The sequence below is a fragment of the Malaclemys terrapin genome, chromosome 3 (genome assembly GCF_027887155.1).
Source record: "Malaclemys terrapin pileata isolate rMalTer1 chromosome 3, rMalTer1.hap1, whole genome shotgun sequence".
In the NCBI taxonomy this organism is placed as follows: domain Eukaryota; kingdom Metazoa; phylum Chordata; order Testudines; family Emydidae; genus Malaclemys; species Malaclemys terrapin.
In genome coordinates, this window is record NC_071507.1 from 79,479,917 (window position 1) to 79,503,686 (window position 23,770).

At 42.8% G+C, this 23,770-nt stretch overlaps 1 protein-coding gene across 1 annotated transcript in view; it reads right to left on the minus strand.

Annotated features, from left to right (window-relative positions):
* DISC1 (DISC1 scaffold protein) overlaps positions 1-23,770 on the minus strand; it is a 357,611-nt gene that overhangs the window by 311,583 nt on the left and 22,258 nt on the right. The window contains 2 exon segments of the mRNA XM_054024187.1: positions 11,913-11,982; positions 13,192-14,234. Coding sequence (XP_053880162.1) covers positions 11,913-11,982; positions 13,192-14,234 — 1,113 coding nt within the window.

Consider the following 23,770-nt stretch of genomic DNA (forward strand, 5'->3'; position numbering starts at 1 on the left):
TTATCCACGATCTACAACCTATCCTGGAAAATGATCCCTCACTCTCACAGACCTTGGGAGGCAGGCCAGTCCTCGCTTACAGACAACCCCCCAACCTGAAGCAAATACTCACCAGCAACTACACACCACACCACAGAAACACCAACCCAGGAACCTATCCCTGTAGCAAACCTCGTTGCCTACTCTGTCCCCATATCTACTCTGGCAACAGCATCAGAGGACCCAACCACATCAGCCACACCATCAGGGGCTCATTCACCTGCACATCCACTAATGTCATATATGCCATCATGTGCCAGCAATGCCCCTCTGCCATGTACATTGGCCAAACCAGACAGTCCCTCCGCAAAAGAATAAATGGACACAAATCGGACATCAGGAATGGTAACATACATAAGCCAGTAAGTGAACACTTCAATCTCCCTGGTCATTCTATTACAGATTTAAAAGTCACTATCATTGAACAAAAAACTTCAGAAACAGACTTCAAAGAGAAACAGCAGAACTAAAATTCATTTGCAAATTCAACACCATTAATCTGGGCTTGAATAGGGACTGGGAGTGGCTGGCTCACTACAGAAGCAGCTTTTCCTCTCCTGGAATTGACACCTCCTCATCTATTATTGGGAGTGGACTACATCCACCCTGATTGAATTGGCCCTGTCAACACTGGTTCTCCACTTGTGATGTATGTATGTACATGACTCCATGTGTCAGTATATAATGCCTGCATCTGTAACTTTCACTCTATGCATCCGAAGAAGTGAGGTTTTTACTCACGAAAGCTTATGCCCAAATAAATCTGTTAGTCTTTAAGGTGCCACCAGACTCCTTGTTGTTTTTGTAGATACAGACTAACATGGCTACCCCCTGATACTTGAAAGATTTGGACACTCATATAGCAGCAGCTACTACCTTGTTCCAGGCCCTTCAGCAGCCTCTGAGGAGATGTCAGGACACCAAGCTCACCATAAAGCTCCAGATCTAAGAACCATAGTTACACCAACTCTATGATACAGAAATGAAATGCATGCATTGAGGAAGGTTCAAAAACACTGGATTGATGTTTTAGATTCTCATTGTTTTTGTTAGCTGCTCCATATGAAGTGGCAGGACAAGATCAGAAATGAGATTATTATAAGATGAACCCAGCAACCATCTACATCAGTACTGATTGAGGTTCGGCAGCTTTTCTGGTATGGACATATTATTAAAATGGAAAACTAATGAATTCCAAAGCATGTACACCAAGGACTGTCGCTGCACAGGTGGCAATCACACGGGCATCAAAAGCTTCGGCAGCGTAACAATATTGCCAGTGATGGACAAACTGAATATACAACCAGACCACCTCATGAGACCACGTCCCTTTGGGATTTGCCATGATGATGATGATTAGGCAGGTAGTTAATAGACTGAAAGTGGGATAAGGAGCTTTTCACCTTTAAGTCACTACTGGTTCAAATCCTGTCCAGACTGACAGCCACAAAGTCAGTACCATCTGGATGACTCCTTTGCACCCTACATAAAATGAATTGGTTGCCGCAATGTAACTGCTATTTAACTAAAGCCATCCTCAGTGTTTGCAGTGTGGTATCCTAGCTGGTAGTTTCAGCAGGAAAGTGAAAGCCTGATTGGATATGGACACTGAAGTTCTATCTCTCCTATAGAACTGGTCTCTCAAAAAGGGACAGGGTTGAAAAGTTTACATGGCTGCTACTTGTGCTGTATCTGTTTGGTGGACAGTATAGCTCAGTCTCTAGTCATACTTATAAAAAACTTCAGTGCTCGTGAAAATCTCCCCGATTGATCCCAGTATCATCTACGAAACTGGAAACCATGCAGCTCCTTCCTTTTCAAAGTCATTTATGTTTGTTAAAGAAAAACAGGATCCATGCAGGTTTTTTTAAGAAAGAACAGATCTAGCTGGCAAATTATAGAAATAGAGAAAGAAAATCCAAGAAAGAAAGGAGAGTCAAAGAAAGTTTGCCTAGCTGATTATAAAAAGCATCTCCATATTGCCTTTAAGCCTACAATACGAAGCACTGCTTAACATACCTGAAAATCTTACACAGCAGGAAGCCCTTTTTGGCCCACAAACCCCAAGACAAATTGCTTTCAACCTGCCACCTCAGTGGTAAACCACATGATCAAGATTATCTGTTTCGCTCTTGTGCCAGGAGGTTTGTCCCTTCTGTGTCACAAGCCCCTTACCTAATAACCTTGTTTGACTGGACATCTTATACTAAAGATCTTTTTTCATTGTCAAGCATATATGCATGTTTTAAAAAGATATTACCACCAAAACCAGTTTAATCAGACTCCTGTATCCTCCTATCCTGAAACAGGCATGGACCCCAGGTTGTATATTCTTCAAAAGGCCATTTCCAAACAGGTCCTCTTAAGTGCATATTCCCTCCCCTCAAAAACAAGAATTATCTTTCCTTCACCTTGACAGCCAGTTGAAATGAACACCTTGCAAACAAGTCTTTGTTACTAGAAGATCAGACAGTCCCTTTCAGGCCATTAGTAAAACAATACATAAAACGTGGATTTTGCTCACCCTCGGCTGTAAACATCTCTGCCAACAAAAATTTCATAACTTAAGATCAAACTGGCTCATATGTTTAGTACAAAACTATGACTAGTATTTACAGACACAGAGATCTATTTCAACGCCTTAGCCAATTTAAACTACAGGGAGAAATTTAGGAAGGCAGAATGTACTTATCCAAGTACTAACCTGGCCAGGAGATTGGGGTTAACCCACCTCTGGCTCTTGCAAAAAGTGACATCAGAACTTAAGTGCTCAAGACCTCCATCTTAGATCTCCTCTAACAGGGAATACTGTGCTGTGCTGCTAAAAGCACTGTCTAATACCACACCATGGCATTTTCTTATGCAGCAGCACTGAAACAGAGTAGCAGCTACTTAATAAGCTACACCTTTTTCAATACCTATGCATTCCTTGGACTAGAATCTTCCAAGTACTGACACTACCTGTCAAAGGATGTTTGGTCCTTTAAGGAGAGTTGGGACCAAGCTAATAAGGAGAAGAGAACAGACAGACTCTCCTTGACTTCCAGGCAGATGGCCTGCAGAAGTAGATAAATTAAACTTAAGCCCTGTATGACATTCTGTTCAAGACACCCAGAACTGTAAGCCACTGTGTTATCCCTCTGCCTTAGCAAGAGTGAGTTTTATAGGAGATTAGACTGTGTGTCATGTTCCCAGTCACATCTGTCTTCCCAGCAAACTCCTTGAGACTCTGCCAATCCAAACATTGCCTTGCAGGCAATCAGTGAACCCCAGTTTCCAAGATCCCCAGAGCCATCTCCTTGTGGTGTCCAGTCCCTCGCATTGGACACTCACAGAAATTATTAAGTCTGTACCTCCAAAGAGACAGTGTACACACCAGCCTGTTAGGTTAGCTGAGGACTCATTTTATATTTCAATATAATAGCACTGAAATGGTTTCTAGTAAAACTAAGAATATGTTTATTAACAAAGAACAGAGATTGTTATACTAAGCAGGAGATAAAGAGATAAGTATGGTTAAAAACAAAACACGCTTTTTCTAATGACTGAACTTAATTCTTGGAAGTTACATCTTTGCTGAAAACAGCTTCTAACTTACAGCAAGTTATCAGCAACTCCCGCCCCTCAAGCCAAGAGAATATAACTTTCACAGGCTCAGAGGGTGCTCTTCCCTATGTCTCCTAAGTGACAGATTTTGCTCCCCTTTAAATTTTCCAAAGTCCACTGTCCTTGTCTCAAAAGCCAGGAAGACTTCCTGGGGGTGCAGCAGACTCAAACCCCCAGTGGACTCACTAAATTCTCTCCTCTGTTGCTTGTTAGCTTAATTGCTTTGTTTATCTTATATATAAATGTACTTTCACTGTTTGCCTGTAATCAAGCCAGTCAGACAGGTGAATCCACGTTGCTTTGTCTAGCACACGCCTGATTTATGCACTGCCTCCTAAGCACATTTTAATCACACAAATATAACTGGGGCCCTACCAAATTCACGGCCATGAAAAACGCATCACGGACCGTGAAATCTGGTCTTCCCGCCCCGTGAAATCTGGTCTTTTGTGTGCTTTTACCCTATACTGTACAGTTTTTATGGGCGAGACCAGCGTTTCTCAAATGGGGGTCCTGACCCAAAAGGGAATTGCAGGAGGGTCACGAGGTTATTTTAAGGGGGGTAGCAGTATTGCCACCCTTATTTCTGTGCTGTCTTCAGAGCTGGGTGGCCAGAGAACAGCTTTTGGCCGGGCGCTCAACTCTAAAGACACTCCATCAGCAGCAGTGAAGAAGTAAGGGTGGCATGGTATGGTATTGCCACCCTTACTTCTCTGCTGCTGCCTTCAGAGCTGGGCAGCTGGAGAGCGGCGGCTGCTGCTGGAGGGCCCAGCTCTGCAGGCAGCAGCGCAGAAGGGTGGCAATACCATACCATGCCACCCTTACTTCTGCGCTGCTGGTGGCAGCAGCTTTGCCTTCAGAGCTGGGATCCCAGCCAGCAACTGCTACTTTCCAACTGCCCAGCCCTGAAGGCAGTACCGCCACCAGTAGCAGCACAGAAGTAAAGGTTGCAGCACTGTGACCCCCACACACAACAACCTTGCGACTCCTCCAACCTCTCCTACAATTACAACACCATAAAATTTCAGATTTAAATAGCTGAAATAATTAAATTTATGATTTTTTAAATCCTATGACCGTGAAATTGATCAAAATGGACTGTGGATTTGGTAGGGCCCTATATATAACTTACACACATCATACAGTGATTTTTGGGTCCAGCATGTGATCAGTTTTCACATGAGACCTTATATGACACCTTTTAGATACATATGACAACAGTGCATTGGGGGTAGTGAGTGAGTCCGACCTGATATGAGTTACAGTATTGAGGGCCCTCTACTAGTTGGCACTGAGGGGCTCTTAGGGGCACACCCTTAACAGAAAAAACTGGAATAATGTGGCTGGACAGTCTTCTTTGGTGTACCGGCCAGTGAGAGAGACCACCAGCTTATATTATCAAGCCCTGTTAACTTATGAGTATTGACTGTATTCGTAGTAGAAGCTAAAATAGCTAAAAAAAAAAAAAAAGGCTGAAGGCTTTATAGGATACTATGTACAAAAATACCTACCATACTATTTATACTTGCAGAGGTAGGATAGACTCTGTCATGACATATGTTGTATGTTCTCTACATTCAAGCTGGCACAATGGTTCTGTGAAGAACTGTTCTATTCTGTTATACCACCTGCTTTGGAGAATCCAGACTCCCAACAGAACCTAGTTCTGCAGGGTAAGTCAGCATTTCTCTCCAGTTCCAAGCAGGAAGTGTGTGTGTTCTCATTCCTGCATGGATGAGATTTAGTTATTTTTTAAACTATTTGTACATAGTTAATTTTGAAGTAACAACTGGCTACACAAGCTGATGTGGAACTCAGCAGCAGACTTGACCCTGAAACTTCATGTCAGACAGTCTGCCCCCAGCACCTGGTGCTACTGAAGGCAATGAAAATTACTCAAGGAGCTCTCGGGAGCTAATAAAGGAAAATAAAAGGGTTTTTAAATGTTTAGACATGCAACTGTGCCAAACAAAAAAGCCTATACTGCTATCCTTGCAAGCCCAACTCCCATAGACATAAAAATGTGCTTTTTTTTTTTTTCCAGCAGCATGTTTAACCTTGGAGCTGTCAAGCTCCATCATGAATAATGAGCCATGACAACACTCGAAGCGATCCATGGAGAACAGACCAATTTCTACTATATGCTATGTAAGGCAAAATGCTGTTATCACATTCCCAGGGCATTATACCTGCTTGGAAAAAATACAGTAATGTGGCCATCAAGAGGAGACTGTAAGTAAATACAGAAACAAATGAGACATTTCATTATTTTTAACCACATAGATTGTAAAGCAGGTAATAAAAGGTGTAATAAATCCTAATATTTTACATTTTATATTTAAAATTAAACAGGGAGCAGGGGTGATCCATCTAACTGAATATGCATTTGACAAAGAAATACCACAGGGGGAAGTATGTGTGTTGGAAACACATCTGTGTACAAGGGAAGGTACACTACGTAAAAAGGCTTGGCACTATTATATATGTAGCACTGTGCTAGAACCTCTATGTTTATTGAAAATAATACTAAAAGATATTCACATGTACTGTTTCAAATTTGTGGAGAACTGTGGCTGCACAAACATCCATTAAAGCTAAAGTGAGTTTCATGGCTATACCACCATCTACTGCTTTGAATATTTAGGGTTTACTGTTAATTTCCACTTTCAAGTATCTTGACATTCACTAGAGGGAATCAAGGGCAAGCACTTTCCTTTTGTATCACCATTAACAATATATGTTTATATAATACTTTTTTGTCTGTGGTAACAGTAGTAGATAAAAACACAAAGGAGAATAGAGTGCTTTTGAACAGAAAAGTCATTTCACCTCCCAGCAGCATAGATCTCATTGAATTTACATTTTAATTTCCATAATTTGTCAAAAACTATAGTAATTAAAGGGGTGGAGAAGTAGAAAAGAGAGGAGGTGTCAAAAGCAAGATTTTGCAATTATTTGGTCCTTCAGTCTCATTTTAGCATCTTTTTCTATAAAATTCAATTAATTGTGCCTGTTTCCTCAAATAACTTCTGCTCATTTTTTAAATAAAAGATTGGCTTTTTTCTGTTCCATATACAATCACTGTATGTTTTCCTTGGCTGTCACTATATGGTCTTATTTACAGAAGAAAAACTGCATGATTCTAAAGCCTAGAGTACAGACCTATAGTCCCAGGCCTTTAGAATTCCTTCTGTACTGTAGAGAATTTCCTTCCATTGTATTCCTTTAAAAAAAAAGAATCCCTTCTTGCAGGATGAGAGGAATTTTAAAGGGTGAGCACCATAAGTTTGAAAATCTGTTGTTTTAGCAATAGTCTATTAGTGCAGCTGAAGAGGATTCAATAATCCTAAAAAGAGTGATAACATTTGCAGTTATGCAAACCATAACAATTATGGCAGTAATCAGATTTTATATTTCAGGGTATACGTTGTTCACCTGCCCACATCCTTCATTCTCTCACACACACACACATGCACGCACGCCCATATGGCATTGCACAGCTAACTGCACTATACCACAGTTTCTCCTTCCTTTGAAAATCCCCAGACTAGATGGACCAGCAGTGGTCTAACTCTATGTGGCAAATATTACAGGCTATTTAATACACTTGAATGGCAGTTCTGCTTTTGACTAGAAAAGTCACTACATGCACAAAGAAAACCCCAAAATTCCAAAGATATATTTTTATTAAAACATAGTATACCTTCAAAGCACTGTATGCATTGTTTCAGTTTTTCTCCCTTTCATACCTATATACCTATTTACATTTTTACGTCACATTTCTAGTAATAGATGTTCAGTATCTCCATCCCTTTCTAACAATATGCATGAAAAAAATAGATTTCAGACACTGTAGACAGAAACTGGCACTAAATAAATCTGTCAGCTCTTTGATAAGTTTTAAAACTTAACTTTTCACCAGGTATGACTTTGCTACTCTCAGTAGGATACAAAGTAGTTTCTAAAAGCAAAACTGAAAGAACACCACCTCACAAAAAGAAAGAGAGGTCACGGTTCTAATTCTTCTTGCTACACCATACATTCTCAATCAGAGTCTTTCCCTTGAGATGAGCAATGTGCATTTCACAAAGAAAAAACTAGAGAAGTCAGCTCAGATGTTAGGAAAATGATAAAAAGTAGTCATAAAAATTGGCTGAATATTGCATCAGAAGAGGAACAAAGACCCACAAGAGATAAAGTAGGTCAAGAACTCACAAGTTAGGAAGTGCTAGAATTAAGTATGCATAGGTATGCATTTTGTTATAGGGTAAAGTTTAAAACAGAACAAAACACCTAAGTGACTTAGGAGTAAGTTTCATTTTCAAAAGTAACTTAGGCACTGAATAGTCTAAGTATGATTGAAAGTCAATGAGATTTAGGTTCCTAAGTGTCTAAGTCACTAAGTAACTTTTAAAATGGAATAGGAACTCTGAGAATTTTACCCACAGACTTCAATTACATGATTACATATTTTTTCCACAGAGCCTATCCCTCATTCATTGCACAGAATGGACAGTAAATGAGGCAATGTTGTGCAGTGAAGGAAACAGTTGTCTGCAGAACCCCTGCCTCATTTGTAATCCTCAATTGCAGCAGAAGTTGGAAAGTGGGTAATAAATTAAACAGGTAGAAATTGTGATTTTCTGCAGCTCATAGTTTAGTCAACTCTGGACCCAATTTCATAGGGACATAAAAAAGTACCCTCTTTACCAAAGACTATCTCCCTCCCACTTCAAACCCTGAAAATGAAAAAAAAAATTTGACAAAATTACCTGACAGTACCCTATGCTTATTACAGCAGAACAAAAGTTCAGTTATAATTAAGGTTCAGACCAGCTTTCTGTTTAAAGCTCAACTCTTCTAAGTGCTTTAAAACCTATGTGGTTACTCACTGCCTTGAAATTTGGTGTGCCTCATGGAAGCGCAGTGGTCTATTAGTGATACACATTTGGAGCCATTTGACCAAGCGGTTTTTGAGATACAGCACTTGAAAAAAAAACAGCTTTTTTTTAAATTGACAGATTCTGGCAACCTCTTTTTGCTAAGTCAGGGTACATCTACACTACAGCGGGGAGTCGATTTAAGATACGCAAATTCAGCTACGTGAATAGCGTAGCTGAATTCGACGTATTGCAGCCGACTTACCCCGTTGTGAGGACGGCGGCAAAATCGACTTCTGCGGCTTTTTGTCAGCGGCGCTTACTACCACCTCCGCTGGTGGAGTTAGAGCGCCGATTTGGGGATCGATTGTCGCGTCCCGATGGGACGCGATAAATCGATCCCCGAGAGGTCGATTTCTACCCGCCGATTCAGGCGGGTAGTATAGACCAGACCTTAGAGATCAAACCAGGGTTCAGATCATCACACCAGGGAGTTCAACGCTCAGGCGTTACTCCAACAGTGTGCATGGCCCTCTGGGGAAAATCAAATTAAATTGTTATTTCAAAATGTTTGTTTCTCCGGTTAGGCACATAACGGATTACACTGACCATGTATGGACAGAGAAGTTAACAGGACTGTTAGCCTTCAAAGTTTCACACCAGTTGGATACTGAAGGAGATAAGTAGTAGTCCTAGGAACCTGACCCAGTCACTGTCAGTCTGAGTCCCACTTTGGGCAGAATGTTGGAAAAGGCTGGATGCCATATTGCTAAAATCTGTTTCTGTCAGAGGTTAGGGTTTTGTTTGGGGGGAGGGAGGGAAGGGATTAAATCAAAGTATTTTTGTAAAAGAAATTAGACGTGAATGCTTGCTGGAAGAGGAAGAGTGAAGGGCAAGAGGGGGGAAGGGAGTTGGGGCTTCATCAAGGGGAGGGGAATAAATGGAGATGGACGGTAGGGGATGGACATTGGGAAGCTGACATGGGGGTGAGTAGCAGGAGCTGGGCCTTTCTTCTTACTCCCCATGACAGCTGGAATCTGGGGGGGGCTTGCCTCTCCAGGGGTGTCTGAGCCCCACTCTCTGCCCCCATATGTGCACCAGCATCTGCCCATAACATGTGCAGCCCTCCATTAAGTTGCTGCTTATGATACATGTGTGTAGCAGCATAGAGCAGGAGACAGCAAAAAGCAACTTCTTACATGTTGATGGCTTCTGCAGTGCCAACAAATGACTTAATGGGATGGAAAGGGAAGCTGGAAATGTTAGTGAGAAGTGGGGAGGCTACATGTTGCAGGAAATGGTATGGCAGTGTGGTGGGGAAAACGCGACAGACACCAATCTTCTCTCACACGCTTAAAGTTGGTGGAACAACTTTGTAATTAAAATGTCATGGTTTTGGGACACAAACCATGGATGAGATTTCTCTCACCAGCCCTGTTAGCAGCTACAAATTGGAAACAGTTCAAAGCACGACCATTATCCCCATTCCACTATAACAAAATGCACAGAAGGAGGGAGGAGCACTGAGGAATCAAATAGCAACCATGTGCCTAGTGCAAAGACCACTGGACTGGGACTGTTCCTAGCTCTGCCTCTGGCCTGCTGAGCGACCTTGGGCAAGTCACTTCACCTCTCTGTCTCACCCATCCGTAAAATGGGGATAATAAAGTTCTTTGAGATCTAGTGATGAAAAGCACTATACAAAAGCTAGGTCTTTTGATTATAAACTAGATACAGTAGCGTATCAGCCGCAACTCTAGGTAACAACTACAACTGCCTTAACGACCTCTAACTTTGACCAACAAGCATGTTCCTTGGTTTTAAAAAAAAAAAAAGCCACAGGAAATTAAATGGCAAAACACATAATTAGTGCAGAGTTAAGGTTGCCTGGTGAAAGCCCACGCCCTTTCAGAACATCAAGTTCAGCCAAACTCAAACTTCTGAAATCCAGACAATATAGAGTAAGGTAAACACGCCCACAACCTTAACTCTGCCCTCTTTGAGCAATTCCCCACAATGCCCATAACATGCACTCTCCCACTCTGCCTTTTCACTGTAATGGACAGGCATTACCTAAACGGCCCATACACTGAAACACTGAGCCTACTCCCAAGAGAATACCATATCTGTAAAATTTAACAACCAGTTCATACCCTTTACAACCCCTTCACACTTGCACACAGGATATCAACTTAACCTACACTTTGCCCTTTCTATCATTAAATCCCCAGACTGTTCTCATATCCCAACTCACTACTGACAATACCCATGGCATGAGGACCCCAGTGCCCTGCTAACGACCCAACCTACACAATTCTGTACTGAAATGATGCATACTGGAGGCTCAAGATACACAAGCACCTCTTTCCTTTGATAGCACACATTGGGGGACTCAGACCCAGATCTCCTCATATCACAAACACAGCTCTAGCATGCCCATCAAACTAATCCCCAGATCTCCGTATATACAATCACAGCTCTTCCAACTTATTCCTCCTCCATTCAGTGCAGCTACGCCTTACCCAGTGAATGCAGCGGGAATGATGCAGATAATTCCCAGTGGCTATTGGCAGCTTCACAGGGGCAGAGTTAAGCATTTATTTTAACTCTATTTCCTGATTTTCAAAATTTTGAGTTTTGCTGAACTCTGTGTTCTGGAAGGGCATGAGCTATCACTGGGTAACCTGTGTTAAAGTTTTTTTCATTTAATTACACATGCACACATGCTCAGATGTACATACAACACATTATACAACATTTATAAAGCACTTAAGTTGACAAGCATTTCTTAAATATAGAGTATTCACCAGCAGCTGTATCTTCTCATAGACAATAACCATGCATACTGCAATCTTAGATTGTTTTACTTGAGATTATTTGATTCAATTTGGTGGATATTCAGCTTGTTCTTCAAGTTGGCACAATTTACATTTATAAGAGCTGGTGTTGCAACTTGTGTTCTAAAGTTGCTGACCTCACTTCTTCTATTTATGAACTCCACTGCACTGTGGTGACTAATTGTGGTGAACAAAAAATTATGCTTCATCAGCAATCAGTACCTTGCCCCATTTAAGTCTTTCACTCATTTTTGTATTTTTAAGTCATGCTGTTTAAAGGTATCTGATCCAGATGGTGGATACTTGCCTCGTGAGGTGGCTCAATATAATAAACTGCTGCATTGCTTCTTGTACTACCTGCATGCTGTCCTACTTCTTTCTTTAATTTCTATACCTCATTGTACTGCATAATAAATAATACAATCACATGCTCACTGAACTTTTGTCACCATTACCCAACCACGGTCGTGTAGCAATTGTAAAACAAAATTAAAAAGAGAAAGAAAATAGACTGAAACTGGTATGAAAACAATAATGAAAAAAGTCTCACCTTTATCATAGTCATCTTCCCCTATTGCTTTTTCTTGAAGCCTCTGAAGCCTTAACATTAAGGATTTTATCTGTATCAATACAAAAATGTAAGTTTAACTACAACAATAGGTACTCGTGAGTGGGTTTGGGTGCTTTTTTTTTTCCTCCCTACAACAGAAGTCTGCTCGGGTCTAATTTTTAAGCCCAACCTGGACCCAAACTAGACCGAAGCCCACCTGATCCAACCTGACCCCAGGAAGGTTGAGTTGTTTTCCAGATTGACATTAACCCTTTCCCCTGAACCAGTGCAGCCACCGCCTACTTCCTGTGTGGTCAGTGCGGCAGCATCCATTTTTCCCCATTCCTAATGGCCACCACCCCTTATGTGGTCTGCAGAGAGGTGCTGCAACTCCTTTGGTCACTCGCTCCACAGCGCACACAGCGCAGCAAGGTGGCGACAGCCAGCAGGAGCAGGACATGCAACTGCTGAAGCACCATTCCTACAAGCAGAAGCTTAATATCATTTTACACTTTACAGGCCCTTATCCTAAATTAATACAGCCACACTGTTGTTCCACACCTGAAACCAAAGTAATCGTTCTTAGTGAGCAAATACGAAAGCTGCAAAAGCAGCATTATTGTGAACCTGATTTCTGGCCATCTTCAGTCCCACATTTAATCCACGGTACAAAATTAATCTAGCAGGAAGTTGTGAGACTTGGTCAGGCTACGTATGTATTCAAGTGAGTTGACCATACCCCTTGACTTGTAAGCCTTGTTCCAAAATGCCCCTCAAGGTGCTACATAGGAAAGACCTGCAGAGCAATGTCTACATGGATCTAGTTTCTTCAAAACTGGGACAATAACCCCTGTGTGGGCCTCTGGTTTCAACTGCACAACCCATGCCAGAATTTGGCCCCTCACACACTTATACCAGTCACTTCATCCATCAACAAAATACAGCCACTTCTGGGAGGAAGTGGCAGCTGTTTGATACAGAAACACCACAGTTTATTAGGAAAGGAAATGAAGATTACTGTATTCTGCTGAAATTGCAATTTTAACCATTACAAGAAAGATTAAAATTGGTTATTTTAAGAAGGAAATTGGGAAAAGGAAACAGAGTAGTGGTTCTCTCTCATTTCTAACCATGCACTATGCTGCTGTAAATCCATATAAAGAAATGCCACAAAGCCACAAAAGCCAGACATTTCCTGTCTTCTGCAACAGCTCAGTGATTGATTTGTCTAAAAATCCACAGCACCAAATGAACATGAACAAACAGTGTGATTACCAACCTTTAATGTACTACGGTTGCCAACCAAGCAGTCCAATAGCACCGGTTCATATTTCCTCATCAGGGTGTCCCAGTTGTGATCACTAACAGTAAAGCTACTTTCATAGCCTGAGGTAACAGAAGAACCAGCAGATGCTGCATCTGAGGAATCTGTGGAACATGAAAATGCTGCATCTGTATCCAAAAGAGATACCATCTCACAATCCTGCAATTTATCTTTCACTATGGTCTCTCGTGCACACTGATAATCCTCACCATGCCTACAAATGCAAGATGAAGCCCCTACGTCTTTATGTGAACTTCTTAGTCTCTCCCCTGGTTCATGTAAATTAACATTTTCTGTTTGTCCTGTTGCATTTCTTTGCAGTGTGTGTTCCGTTGCCCTGCCATCTGACTGGCCTTCAGTGTCACTTTTTTCAAAACTTGAGTTCAGTGAGAGCTGAATGAAGCTGAAACTTGAATTAAAGCTATCCCAAGTACTGGACGAGTAAGAAGTGACTTCTTTGTTGTTATATACACAGTTATTGTTCACTTCCTTCTGATCCAAAGTGTATATTTTCTGTGGCTCCTTTACTCTAGCACCGTGGATTGTCTTCCACGTAGTTGCTAGTAGATTAGTCTGCCATGTATCTGAACTGCATACGGGTGAAAAGTCTCTTTTACATGTGGCAGCTGCACGACAAACCGGAAGAATTACATTTTCTGATGGCTGAATCCTGAGATCTGACAGATTTCTGAGGCTTCCTGTCATATTTCCAGCAGTGGTCGATGTTGTTACCACAGTAGTGGTAACTATGGTACTGTTTACAGATGAATTACAATGTAAGAATTCAAAGTCATTTTTGCATAGTCTGTGCAGAGAGCAGTTCTTGAAGTCTTCACAATGCTTTCTGCCATGTTCAAGCCCCTTTGGGTTGAATGGCTTGCAGTGAGCAGGAGGCTGAAACTCTATCTGTTGTGGAGCTTGTGGTCTCATGTATCCTGGTCTCTTTGCCAACTTCTTTTTATGAAAAGAGACAGGAGGCAGTGAATGTCCCTGACCATCTGAAAAAAGAAAAGAAAATGTCTTTAAAATGTTTGTGTGATTTTTCTAGACTTAAACTACTGTAGCATCTGAAAGTAATTACCTCAGAACATTCAAACAGAACACTGATTTCTTTTTAAACACACAGAAATTGACAATACTGTAGAATGGGTATCTAAAGGGGGAAAGAGGGTTCTGTTATTCTGTTGGCCTGGCATCAGCTCTCTGATCTGGGATGATTTGCACATGTATATGTACGAACAGGCAACTGTGTGCTCAAAATACACATTTGAATATCTTGTATAGCACTGAGCTCACATTTACAAAAGAACAAATCTGAATATGTAAAATAAATACTTGCACAGCAATTTTGCATTTTACATACACCTTTTGCTCCCACTCAGCTACTTAAGTTCACATGCATATTTTACAAGGATAACTTGGTCTTCTATTTTTTTAATTTTCTCCCTAAAAATTCAAGCATATATTATTGTGACATTGCACTCCATAATGTTTTGTGGAAATATGCTTTTGAGTGTGAATATGATGTAACTGGAATATGCTTTATGCAAAAGGTCTCTTATAAGGCATCATTACAAAGGTTATAACCTACTGAATATATTCCTCCTATTTGTATGCATGTATCATTCTTGTATCTGAAGCTAGAAATATGAAGTATAACTCTGAGGTCCTATCGTAATTATGCAGTGTGGGCCATTAATGGTGGTTTAGAATCTTGATGGCTCCCATTAACTGGACAATTGGTTATAGATGGTTTATTTACCTGCAAGCCTTCCTGTATAGGTGTGAGCTAGCCTGTGGGTAATGAAGAATGAGGTCTCACAGGACATGTGTCCATGTCACATGATACTGGAATCCATCTTAAATCTGGTACTTTTCCATTTAGAAAGAGAGGTGGGGACCCAGAGAGACAAAAGATTCCCACCTTGTGTCACAGCTGTAAAAAGGGGGTGGAGCAGAACAAAGGGGACTTCCAGTCATGAGAAAACACCTAGTGATGGAGATAAAGTGAAAACAGCTCTGCAGGTAACCTAAGTCTGCAGCTTTGGGGGGGATGGACCAGACCTAGGTCTGTGTTGCAGCAGGCTAACATGTCTGGCTCAAAAAGGCAGGGTTCTGGAGTCCCAAGCTGGCAGGGAAAACGGGCTCAGAGGTAATTCCAGCACGTCAAGTGACAGCCCCAAGGGGGTCTCTGTGACCAAACCTGTAACAATTATTACACTGTGGCATGTGTAAATGTTATTCTAAAGTGAAAAAATCCTAAAGTCTAACTTTATTTATAGTTAAAAATGTAGACAATACTGTATGTACCAAAAATATCAAATCAAGTACTTTCCATTATAATAATAAAGTAACAAAGGCTAATTTTGGGAGACAGATGGTCCTCCACACAGTGCTCAACTGCCATATTGTGTCATTAAGATTATTACTGCAATATATCATTAAGAAGAGATCCCCACAATTCAATGGCACACAGAGTTGAGTTCTAAACCATCTGAGACACAGACACACACACACAAATCAAAAAGGGAAAACAAAATAATTCTGTTATCAAATCAGTAGTTTCTGATTCTACCTAATAATTTTGCTTCATTTTTCTTTGTATCCTTAACCTATAAATAGCTTTTCATTTTTAAAAAATCAGGTGCACCAAAGTAGAAAAGAATTTACCATTTGGGGTCTACATTTTTTTTAGATTTTGTGTGAATTTCAGTGCTTGTGAGAGATGAAGATGGACTGTGCAAAAATCCTATACAGAACAAGCAGTGGCAATGGAAGCTTTCCATCCACTATTTCATTATGTGCTACAACTATAGACTGGAATGGCCTCTCTTCTAGAATACCTTTTCAAAAAGCTCTGTTCATTCCTCGGGTTATGGTCTTGGGCATAGCACAGCATCGATCTATGTTCCTGGGCAAAAATATACTGATTGACTGATTAACACTGACACCTGACCTTCTCAGATCGCAAGAGCCACTAGAATAAGATGAGTTTTGGCTCTGATTTCTCTTAAGATGCTGAAGATTTCAGATAAAGGATCTTTTGGCCAGTTTAACAATATAAGTTAGAGAGACCATCCACATCTTAATACAGAGTGTGACATTCTATACCTTGGGGGAGCATCCTGTAACCCCCTATTCCTCATTTTTATATAATCATGATCTTACATATAAAGCATGCCTTGTAAGGTATCAGGGGAAAGGTTATGATCTGCTGAAAGTCATTTCTCTATCCATATATGTATATCTTTAACGCATATGAAGTTATGAGAATTGTGTTGTATGGTTCTCACTAAAACATGTTGTAAGTTGGACAATCAGCCAGATATTAGCTCCCCAGAGGCAACAGCAAGGGAAGTAACCAACACCTGGGCAGGGTGTCAAACAACCCAATAACCACCATTGTCCAGCAAGGGAGCTACAATTCAGTGACTCACTTGCACGAGGCCACACCAAGGGAATTGCTCAACCTTGCTTGGAGACTCAGCAATGCCACCAGACATGCCTGGACTTGTGTTCCCCAAGCACATAGGACTGAGAGTATAAAACAGACACAGAGACCACATGCTGGGCCTTTCTCCTTCACCCTTCTACGCTGCAAGCAACAAGGACATTCTGAAGACTCCAAATGAGGGGACTGGCCCAGATTTCCAGGGTGAAAACTGTGTACTATGAACTGCAATATCCAGTGGGGTAAGAAAAACTGCTTAATCTAGATGTTGCCCAGTCTACTAGGGTTGAGTGTTTAGACTGTGCGCTTATATTTTATTTTCTTTCGGTAACTAACTCTGACTTTTTGCCTATCACTTAATATCACTTAAAAATCTATCTTTTGTAGTCATTAAATTTGTTTTACTGTTTATCTTACCAGTGAGTTTGTATGAAGTATGCTGTAAAATTGCTCAGGTTCTCAAAGGCTGGTGTACATCCACTTTCAATTGATGAATTGGTGAACCAATTAATAAATTTACAGTGCCCATCTTGAGCAGTTCAAGACAGTATATTCCTGAGGTACAGTTCTGGGAGCTGGCAGGGATTCGGCTGGTGCCTTTCTCTGTGTGATTCATGAATGCCTCTGAGAACATTCATGCAATCTAGCTGGGTGTGGGGCTCCACATGCGGTTGTGCTGAGTGATAACACCTGGAGGGGCTTGCTGCTGATCACTAGCAAGGTATTGTGAGAGACAACCCAGGCTGGAGAGGGTTCGGGGGCACAGCGGTCCCACGGTCTCAGGCTACATCCCAGGGATTCCGTCACATTGAGTATTGGCTATTTAGATCTAATCACAATCATGTACATTTCTGTAATCCAACTTATTGTAATAAATTTGTATACAAAACATTCTGCAAACTTCACCAACCTCTAACTGAAATCTCACATACACTTCGCTAGAACACTAATAATTATAAATACATAAATATGATCAATAAAGCATGAAAGGTATAATAGCTAAAGCTTTCTGGTAAACTTTTCCAAGAGTTTCCTCTAGCTTCTAACTGTCCTTCTTGAAATAGTTTAGTTGAAGATTATCTTAATCATTCTGCACACTCTACAAGGTAAGTATCGTACCATGGGATTGTGGTTCAACTTCCATATTTCACCTCAGAATACTATAAATTAGATTAACTAACTCAATTTTAGTCATTTCCACATTTTCCTCTGCCCAGTAGAAAGAATCATAAACATTAGCAATGAAAAAGGCAACACGTCATGCAGTGAATCACTTCGCCTATTTAGGAAATAGTGAGATGTTCTATTTGCTGTCATCTGGCAAAAAAATGATAACCTAGTGGAATCTGCTCTGGACGTAAGAAGACAAACTAGTAATGAAGAAAGGCTCTTTGGAATTTAGGAAAGGTTTTCTATTTTAAACATCTGATATGGAGATTAATGGACAGTAAAAATCTGTCTCTAGCAAGACAATCCACAATCCAGGAAAAGGTCAGTCAATTCTAAAACTAATTCTTTCCTTTAGAAAAAGAGATGAGAAGCTCAAATGTTATCTCTGGGCAAACCGTATTGAAAGTCTGGAAGAAAATATTTTTCACACTAGTTTGTAACGTAAATTATTCCAAAGTCTGGGAACAGGCCTTGTCACTGGTTTAATTAAAACCAATTTAAAACTGATCTAATTAAACTAGTACAAACCCCAAATGTAGAAACTTAAATCTGTTTACATTTTTGACTGAAGCTAAACTAATATAAAGCAAGGTTTAAACGGCGTTAAGTATGTATCAATTTAACTAAATCAAATTTCTAAATCTATTTTAGTTAAACGGTACAATTTTCTAATATAGACAAGACTTCAGTTGAAGAGGAAAATCAGCTATAAATACAGATCTGCAGATAAAGCTCATACTACAAGTTAAAGAGTTAGGCCTGGTCTACACAACAAAGTCAACCTCATTGTGCATGTGTCTAAATTTAAATGAGTCTCCCACTGAGGCCTTGGCTACGCTTGCGAGTTACAGCGCAATAAAGGAGTCCCGGGGACACTAGCTCACTCCCCGTCCACACTGGCAAGACACATAGAGTGCTCTGATTCCATGGTTACAGCACTGCTGGTTCTCCACTTCGGCAAGTGGAGTAATGTTTGCTGTGCCCCCCCCGGAGGGCCGTGGCGCCAGTGTGGACGCCCTGGTCCTATAGTGCGTTCTGATCGGCCTCTAGAAGTAACCCACAATGTCTGTGTTAGTCACTCTGGTCATTACTTTGAACTCTACTGCCCTGCCCTCAGGTGACCAACCATCAGACCTGCACTTTAAATTCTCTGGGAATTCTGAAAAATCCCTTCCTGTTTGCTCAGCCAGGCATGGAGTGCTATCAATGAATCTTTCCAGGTGACCATGCCTCCACGCACTAGGCAAGCCCCAGTATGGAGCAATGGCAAGTTGCTGAACCTCATCAGTGTTTGGGGGGAGGAAGCTCTCCAGTCCCAGCTGCGCTCCAGCCGTAGAAATTACAATACCTTCGGGCAGATATCAAGGGACATGATGGAAAGGGGCCATGACCGGGACACACTGCAGTGCAGGATTAAAGTGAAGGAGCTGCGGAATGCCTACCACAAAGCCCGTGAGGCAAACCGACGCTCTGGTGCTGCCCCCGTGACCTGCCGTTTCTCCAAAGAGCTGGATGTGATACTTGGGGGCGACCCCACCTCCACTCCAGGGACCACCATGGACACTGCAGAGACCACTGCAACAAGGCAGGAGGAGGAGCAAATCGGGGGCGAGGGTGTGAGGTGAAGGAAGACACCCCAGAATCCCTAGATGCATGCAGCCAGGTGTCATTCTCAAGCCAGGGGGAAGGTAGCCAGTCACGGCAACCGGCGCTTGGGGAAGGACAAACACCAGAGGAGATTCCCGGTAAGTGGCTTTTATTTTGGGAACGAAGTTATTTGGTGCAGGCTCTTAGGGCGAGGAGTGTTAGGGCTGCATGCATGCCTATATGGAATAAGATGTTGATGTGCTCTCTCATATCGCGGTAATCGGCCTCAGTGATCTCTTCAAAGATCTCATCCAGAACTTGGGCAACGCGCTTACGCAGGATTCTCGAGAGAACTACTATGATCCTTGACCCAGTCAAGCTAACTTGTCCGTGCTACTGTGCCATGAGGGTTGGGGGGACCATTGCTGTACACAGGCAAGCTGCATATGGGCCAGGGCAGAAGCCGCATTGCAGAAGAAGACCCTCCTTGCTTCCCAGGTCACCCTCAGCAGCAAGATATCTTCCAGGACGAACTCCTGTGGAAAACATGGGGACAGTGTTCGGTATAGGGGACCCCTGCTGCTGTTGGCTCTCCCCAAGTCACAGAAACCCAAAGGACAGTACAGACGTAAAACAATCAGTCATGCTTGACCCTGTGCTTACTCACCATTTGGGGGCTCCCGTGGGTTGTGTGCGCTCACTTTGGGATGGGCAAATTATGCTATTGTGTAGATTGTGCTTGCCCTTCTTAAGTACAGGGGAAATCATTGCTCTGTCTGGTGTGAACAATGCTGCCTCTCTTAAGCGTTGCATTTTGCCTTTACAGATGCAACCTTGAGATCTCAGCCGTCCATGTTATCACCGGCCAAAAGACTCCAAAGAATCAGAAAGAGGCCACATAGAAGCAAGGAAGACATGTTGCATGAAGTAATGCAGCATTCAAGTAATGAAAATCAAAAAATGCAGGAGTGGCGGAAGAGTGAAAGGAGAGTCCCCCAGCAGAATGCAGATCACCAGCACCAAAGCACGGAGCACCAGTTAAGCATCAGAGCGCTAAGTGGTCTCGATACAGACGCTCATAGCAATGCAGGCAGAGCACTACCATGCCCACCCCTTACCCGTCCGCAGCCCTTGTCCCAAAACTCTTTCCCTTGTGCCCCCATGTCACCTCCAACCCACTTTCCCCAACATCCAGGTTATCGCAACCAGCTGCCTCCAACACCTGTAGCTTCACCACCCAGCCCTGAAAACTATGACCCTTACCCACTGCACTCAACCCCCATCACCATGCAGTACAGCCATCCTGAAGTGCAGCACTCATTGCACAGCACTCCAGACAGGACATATGCAAATCTGTGATTATACCATTCCCCACCCCACCCCCTTGCCCTTTCTGTTTCCCAAGCAGTTGTGTCTCTTTTCAATAAATGAATTTTCTTTTCAATAAATGGATTTTTGGCTTTGAAAATATTCTTTATTATTGCATAAAGTAAAAGATATTAGCCTAGGAAAGCACTGCACTTCAGCACTGCAAGTCAGAGTAGCAAACACAGATTCCTACTAACATTGGAACCACTGCACTTCACTCCCGTGCAGGGCACCAGACATTCCTTGTGGCTTTCAGCCTCAAATTGTTCCCTCAAGGCATCCTTAATCCTTGCAGCCCCGTGCTGGGCCCCCTCTAATAGCCCTGCTCTCTGGCTGTTCAAATTCAGCCTCCAGGTGTTGAACCTCCGAGTTTCATGCCTGAGTGAATCTTTCAGCCTTCCCTTCACAAATGTTATGTAGGGTACAGCACACGGATATAACCGCAGGGATGCTGTCATCAACCAGGTCCAGCTTCCCATACAGAGAGTGCCAGCGGGCCTTTAAATGGCCAAAAGCACATTCCACAGTCATTCTGCACCGGCTCAACCTGTCGTTGAACCGCTCCTTGCTGCTGTCAAGGCTCCCTGTGTAGGGTTTCATGAGCCATGGCATTAAAAGGTAAGCGGGGTCTCCAAGGATCACAATGGGCATTTCGACTTCCCCTACCGTGATCTTCTGGTCTGAGAAAAAAGTCCTGGCTTGCAGTTCCTGAACAGGCCAGTGTTCCGAAAGATGCGTGCATCATGCACCTTTCCGGGCCAGCCTGCGTTAATGTCAATGAAATGCCCACAGTGATCCACAAGCTCCTGGAGAACCATAGAGAAATAGCCTTCTGATTAACATACTCGGAGACTAGGTGGGCTGGTGCCAGAATTGGAATATGCGTGCCATCTATCGCCCCTCCGCAGTTAGGGAAACCCATTTGTGCAAAGCCAGCCATAATGTCATGCACGTTACCCAGAGTCACGGTTCTTCTGAGCAGGATGCGATTAATGGCCCTGCAAACTTGCATCAACACGTTCCAACGGTTGACTTTCCCACTCCAAACTGGCTAGCGACTGGTCGGTAGCTGTCTGGAGTTGCCAGCTTCCAGATTGCAATAGCCACCCGCTTCATCACCATCAGGGAAGTTCTCAATCTCTTGTTCTTGCGCCGCAGGGTGGGGGTGAGCTCCTCACACAGTCCCATGAAAGTGGCTTTTCTCATCCGAAAGTTCTTCAGCCACTGCTCGTCATCCCAGACTTGCATGACGATGCGATCCCACCACTCAGTGCTTGTTTCCCGAGCCCAGAAGCGGCGTTCCACTGTGGTCAGCACCTCTGTGAATGCCACAAGCAAGCTCGTGTCATATGCATTACTCGAGTCGATATCATCGGAGCTCTCACTGCCACTTTGGATCATAAGAAATAACTCGACTGCCAAACGTGAAGTGCTGGCAAAACTCGTCAGCATACTCCTCAGCAGTTCGGGCTCCATTCCCGACTGAAAGGGAAGACAAAGCGCGCAGTACAAAAAATGTTGAAAGATGGCACCAAATGTGGATGGAAGCAAAGGGAATGCTGGGATGCGAACCAATGCATCACGGGGCGTTGGGACAGGATCTAGAATGCCCCACATTCCACGCCCCCTTCCCACAAGTCACAGCGCCAGAATGGGAAGGGGTGTTCTGTGGGATAGCTGCCCATAATGCACAGCTCCCAATGCTGCTGCAAGTGCCGCAAATGTGGCCACGCCAGTGCGCTTGCAGCTGTCAGTGTGGACAGACTGCAGCACTTTCCCTACTGCACTCTCCAAAGGCGGGTTTAACTCACAGCACTCTACATCTGCAAGTGTAGCCATGCCCTGATAAAGAACTCCAGTACAGTAACTCCTCACTTAACGTGGTAGTTGTGTTCCTGAAAAATGCAACTTTAAGCAAAATGATGTTAAGCGAATCCAATTCCCCCATAAGAATTAATGTAAATGAGGGGGTTAGGTTCCAGGGAATTTTTTTTCACCAGACAAAAAAGACTATTATATATACATATACACACACACAGTATAAGTTTTAAACAAACAATTTAATACTGGTACATAGTGATGATGATTGTGAAGCTTGGTTGAGGTGGAGGAGTCAGAGGGTGGGATATTTCCCTTACTGCTAAATGATGAACTAGCAATGACTGAGCCCTCAAGGATTAACTCTCTCTCTACACAAGGCAGCAGGAATGGAGGGAGATATGCGCATTTCCCTTAAGTACACTACCTTGTTAATTAGATCAGCTTGCTGCTGCAAGCTCCCTCTGTCTTGAGTCCTGGTCTGTCCCCCCTGCTCTATGGAATATGGGGTAAGTGGGGTGCAGGAGGGAGGGGGACACTCTGACATTAGCCCCCCCTCTTTCTCCCCTCCCCCCCGCACAGCAAGCAGGAGTCTCGGGGAGCAGCTCCGAGGCAGAGGGCAGGAGCAGCACATGGCAGTGGGGGGAGGGACACAGCTGAACTGCAGGCAGCTGCTGCACAGGGAACTTAAGGGAGCGGGGAGCTGATGGGGGGCTGCCGGTCCACCCTGGTTCCAAGCCCCCACCAGCTAGCTGCAACGGGCTGCTCTTCTTGCAAGCAGTAGACAAAGCAGGCGGCTGCCAAACAATGTTAGAAGGGAACATTACACAACTTTAAACAAGCATGTTCCCTAATTGATCAGCAACGTAACAATGAAACAACGTTAACCAGGATGACTAAGTGAGGATTTACTGTATAGCCCCCTCCTCAACATTTCACATGATTGCATCCCTACTCTTACCACTCTACCCCGGGGACATTAAGAACAACTATAGCTTCACATACCCTGACCTGAGAGAGGCACAGTTGATGTACGTTTAGGTAAAATGGACATGAATGTTCCTTCCCTTTCTTTAAGCTCTGTTCCATAAATTTGTTACAGTTCTAGTGTATTTACTTTTAACTTGCAGAGAATTTTTT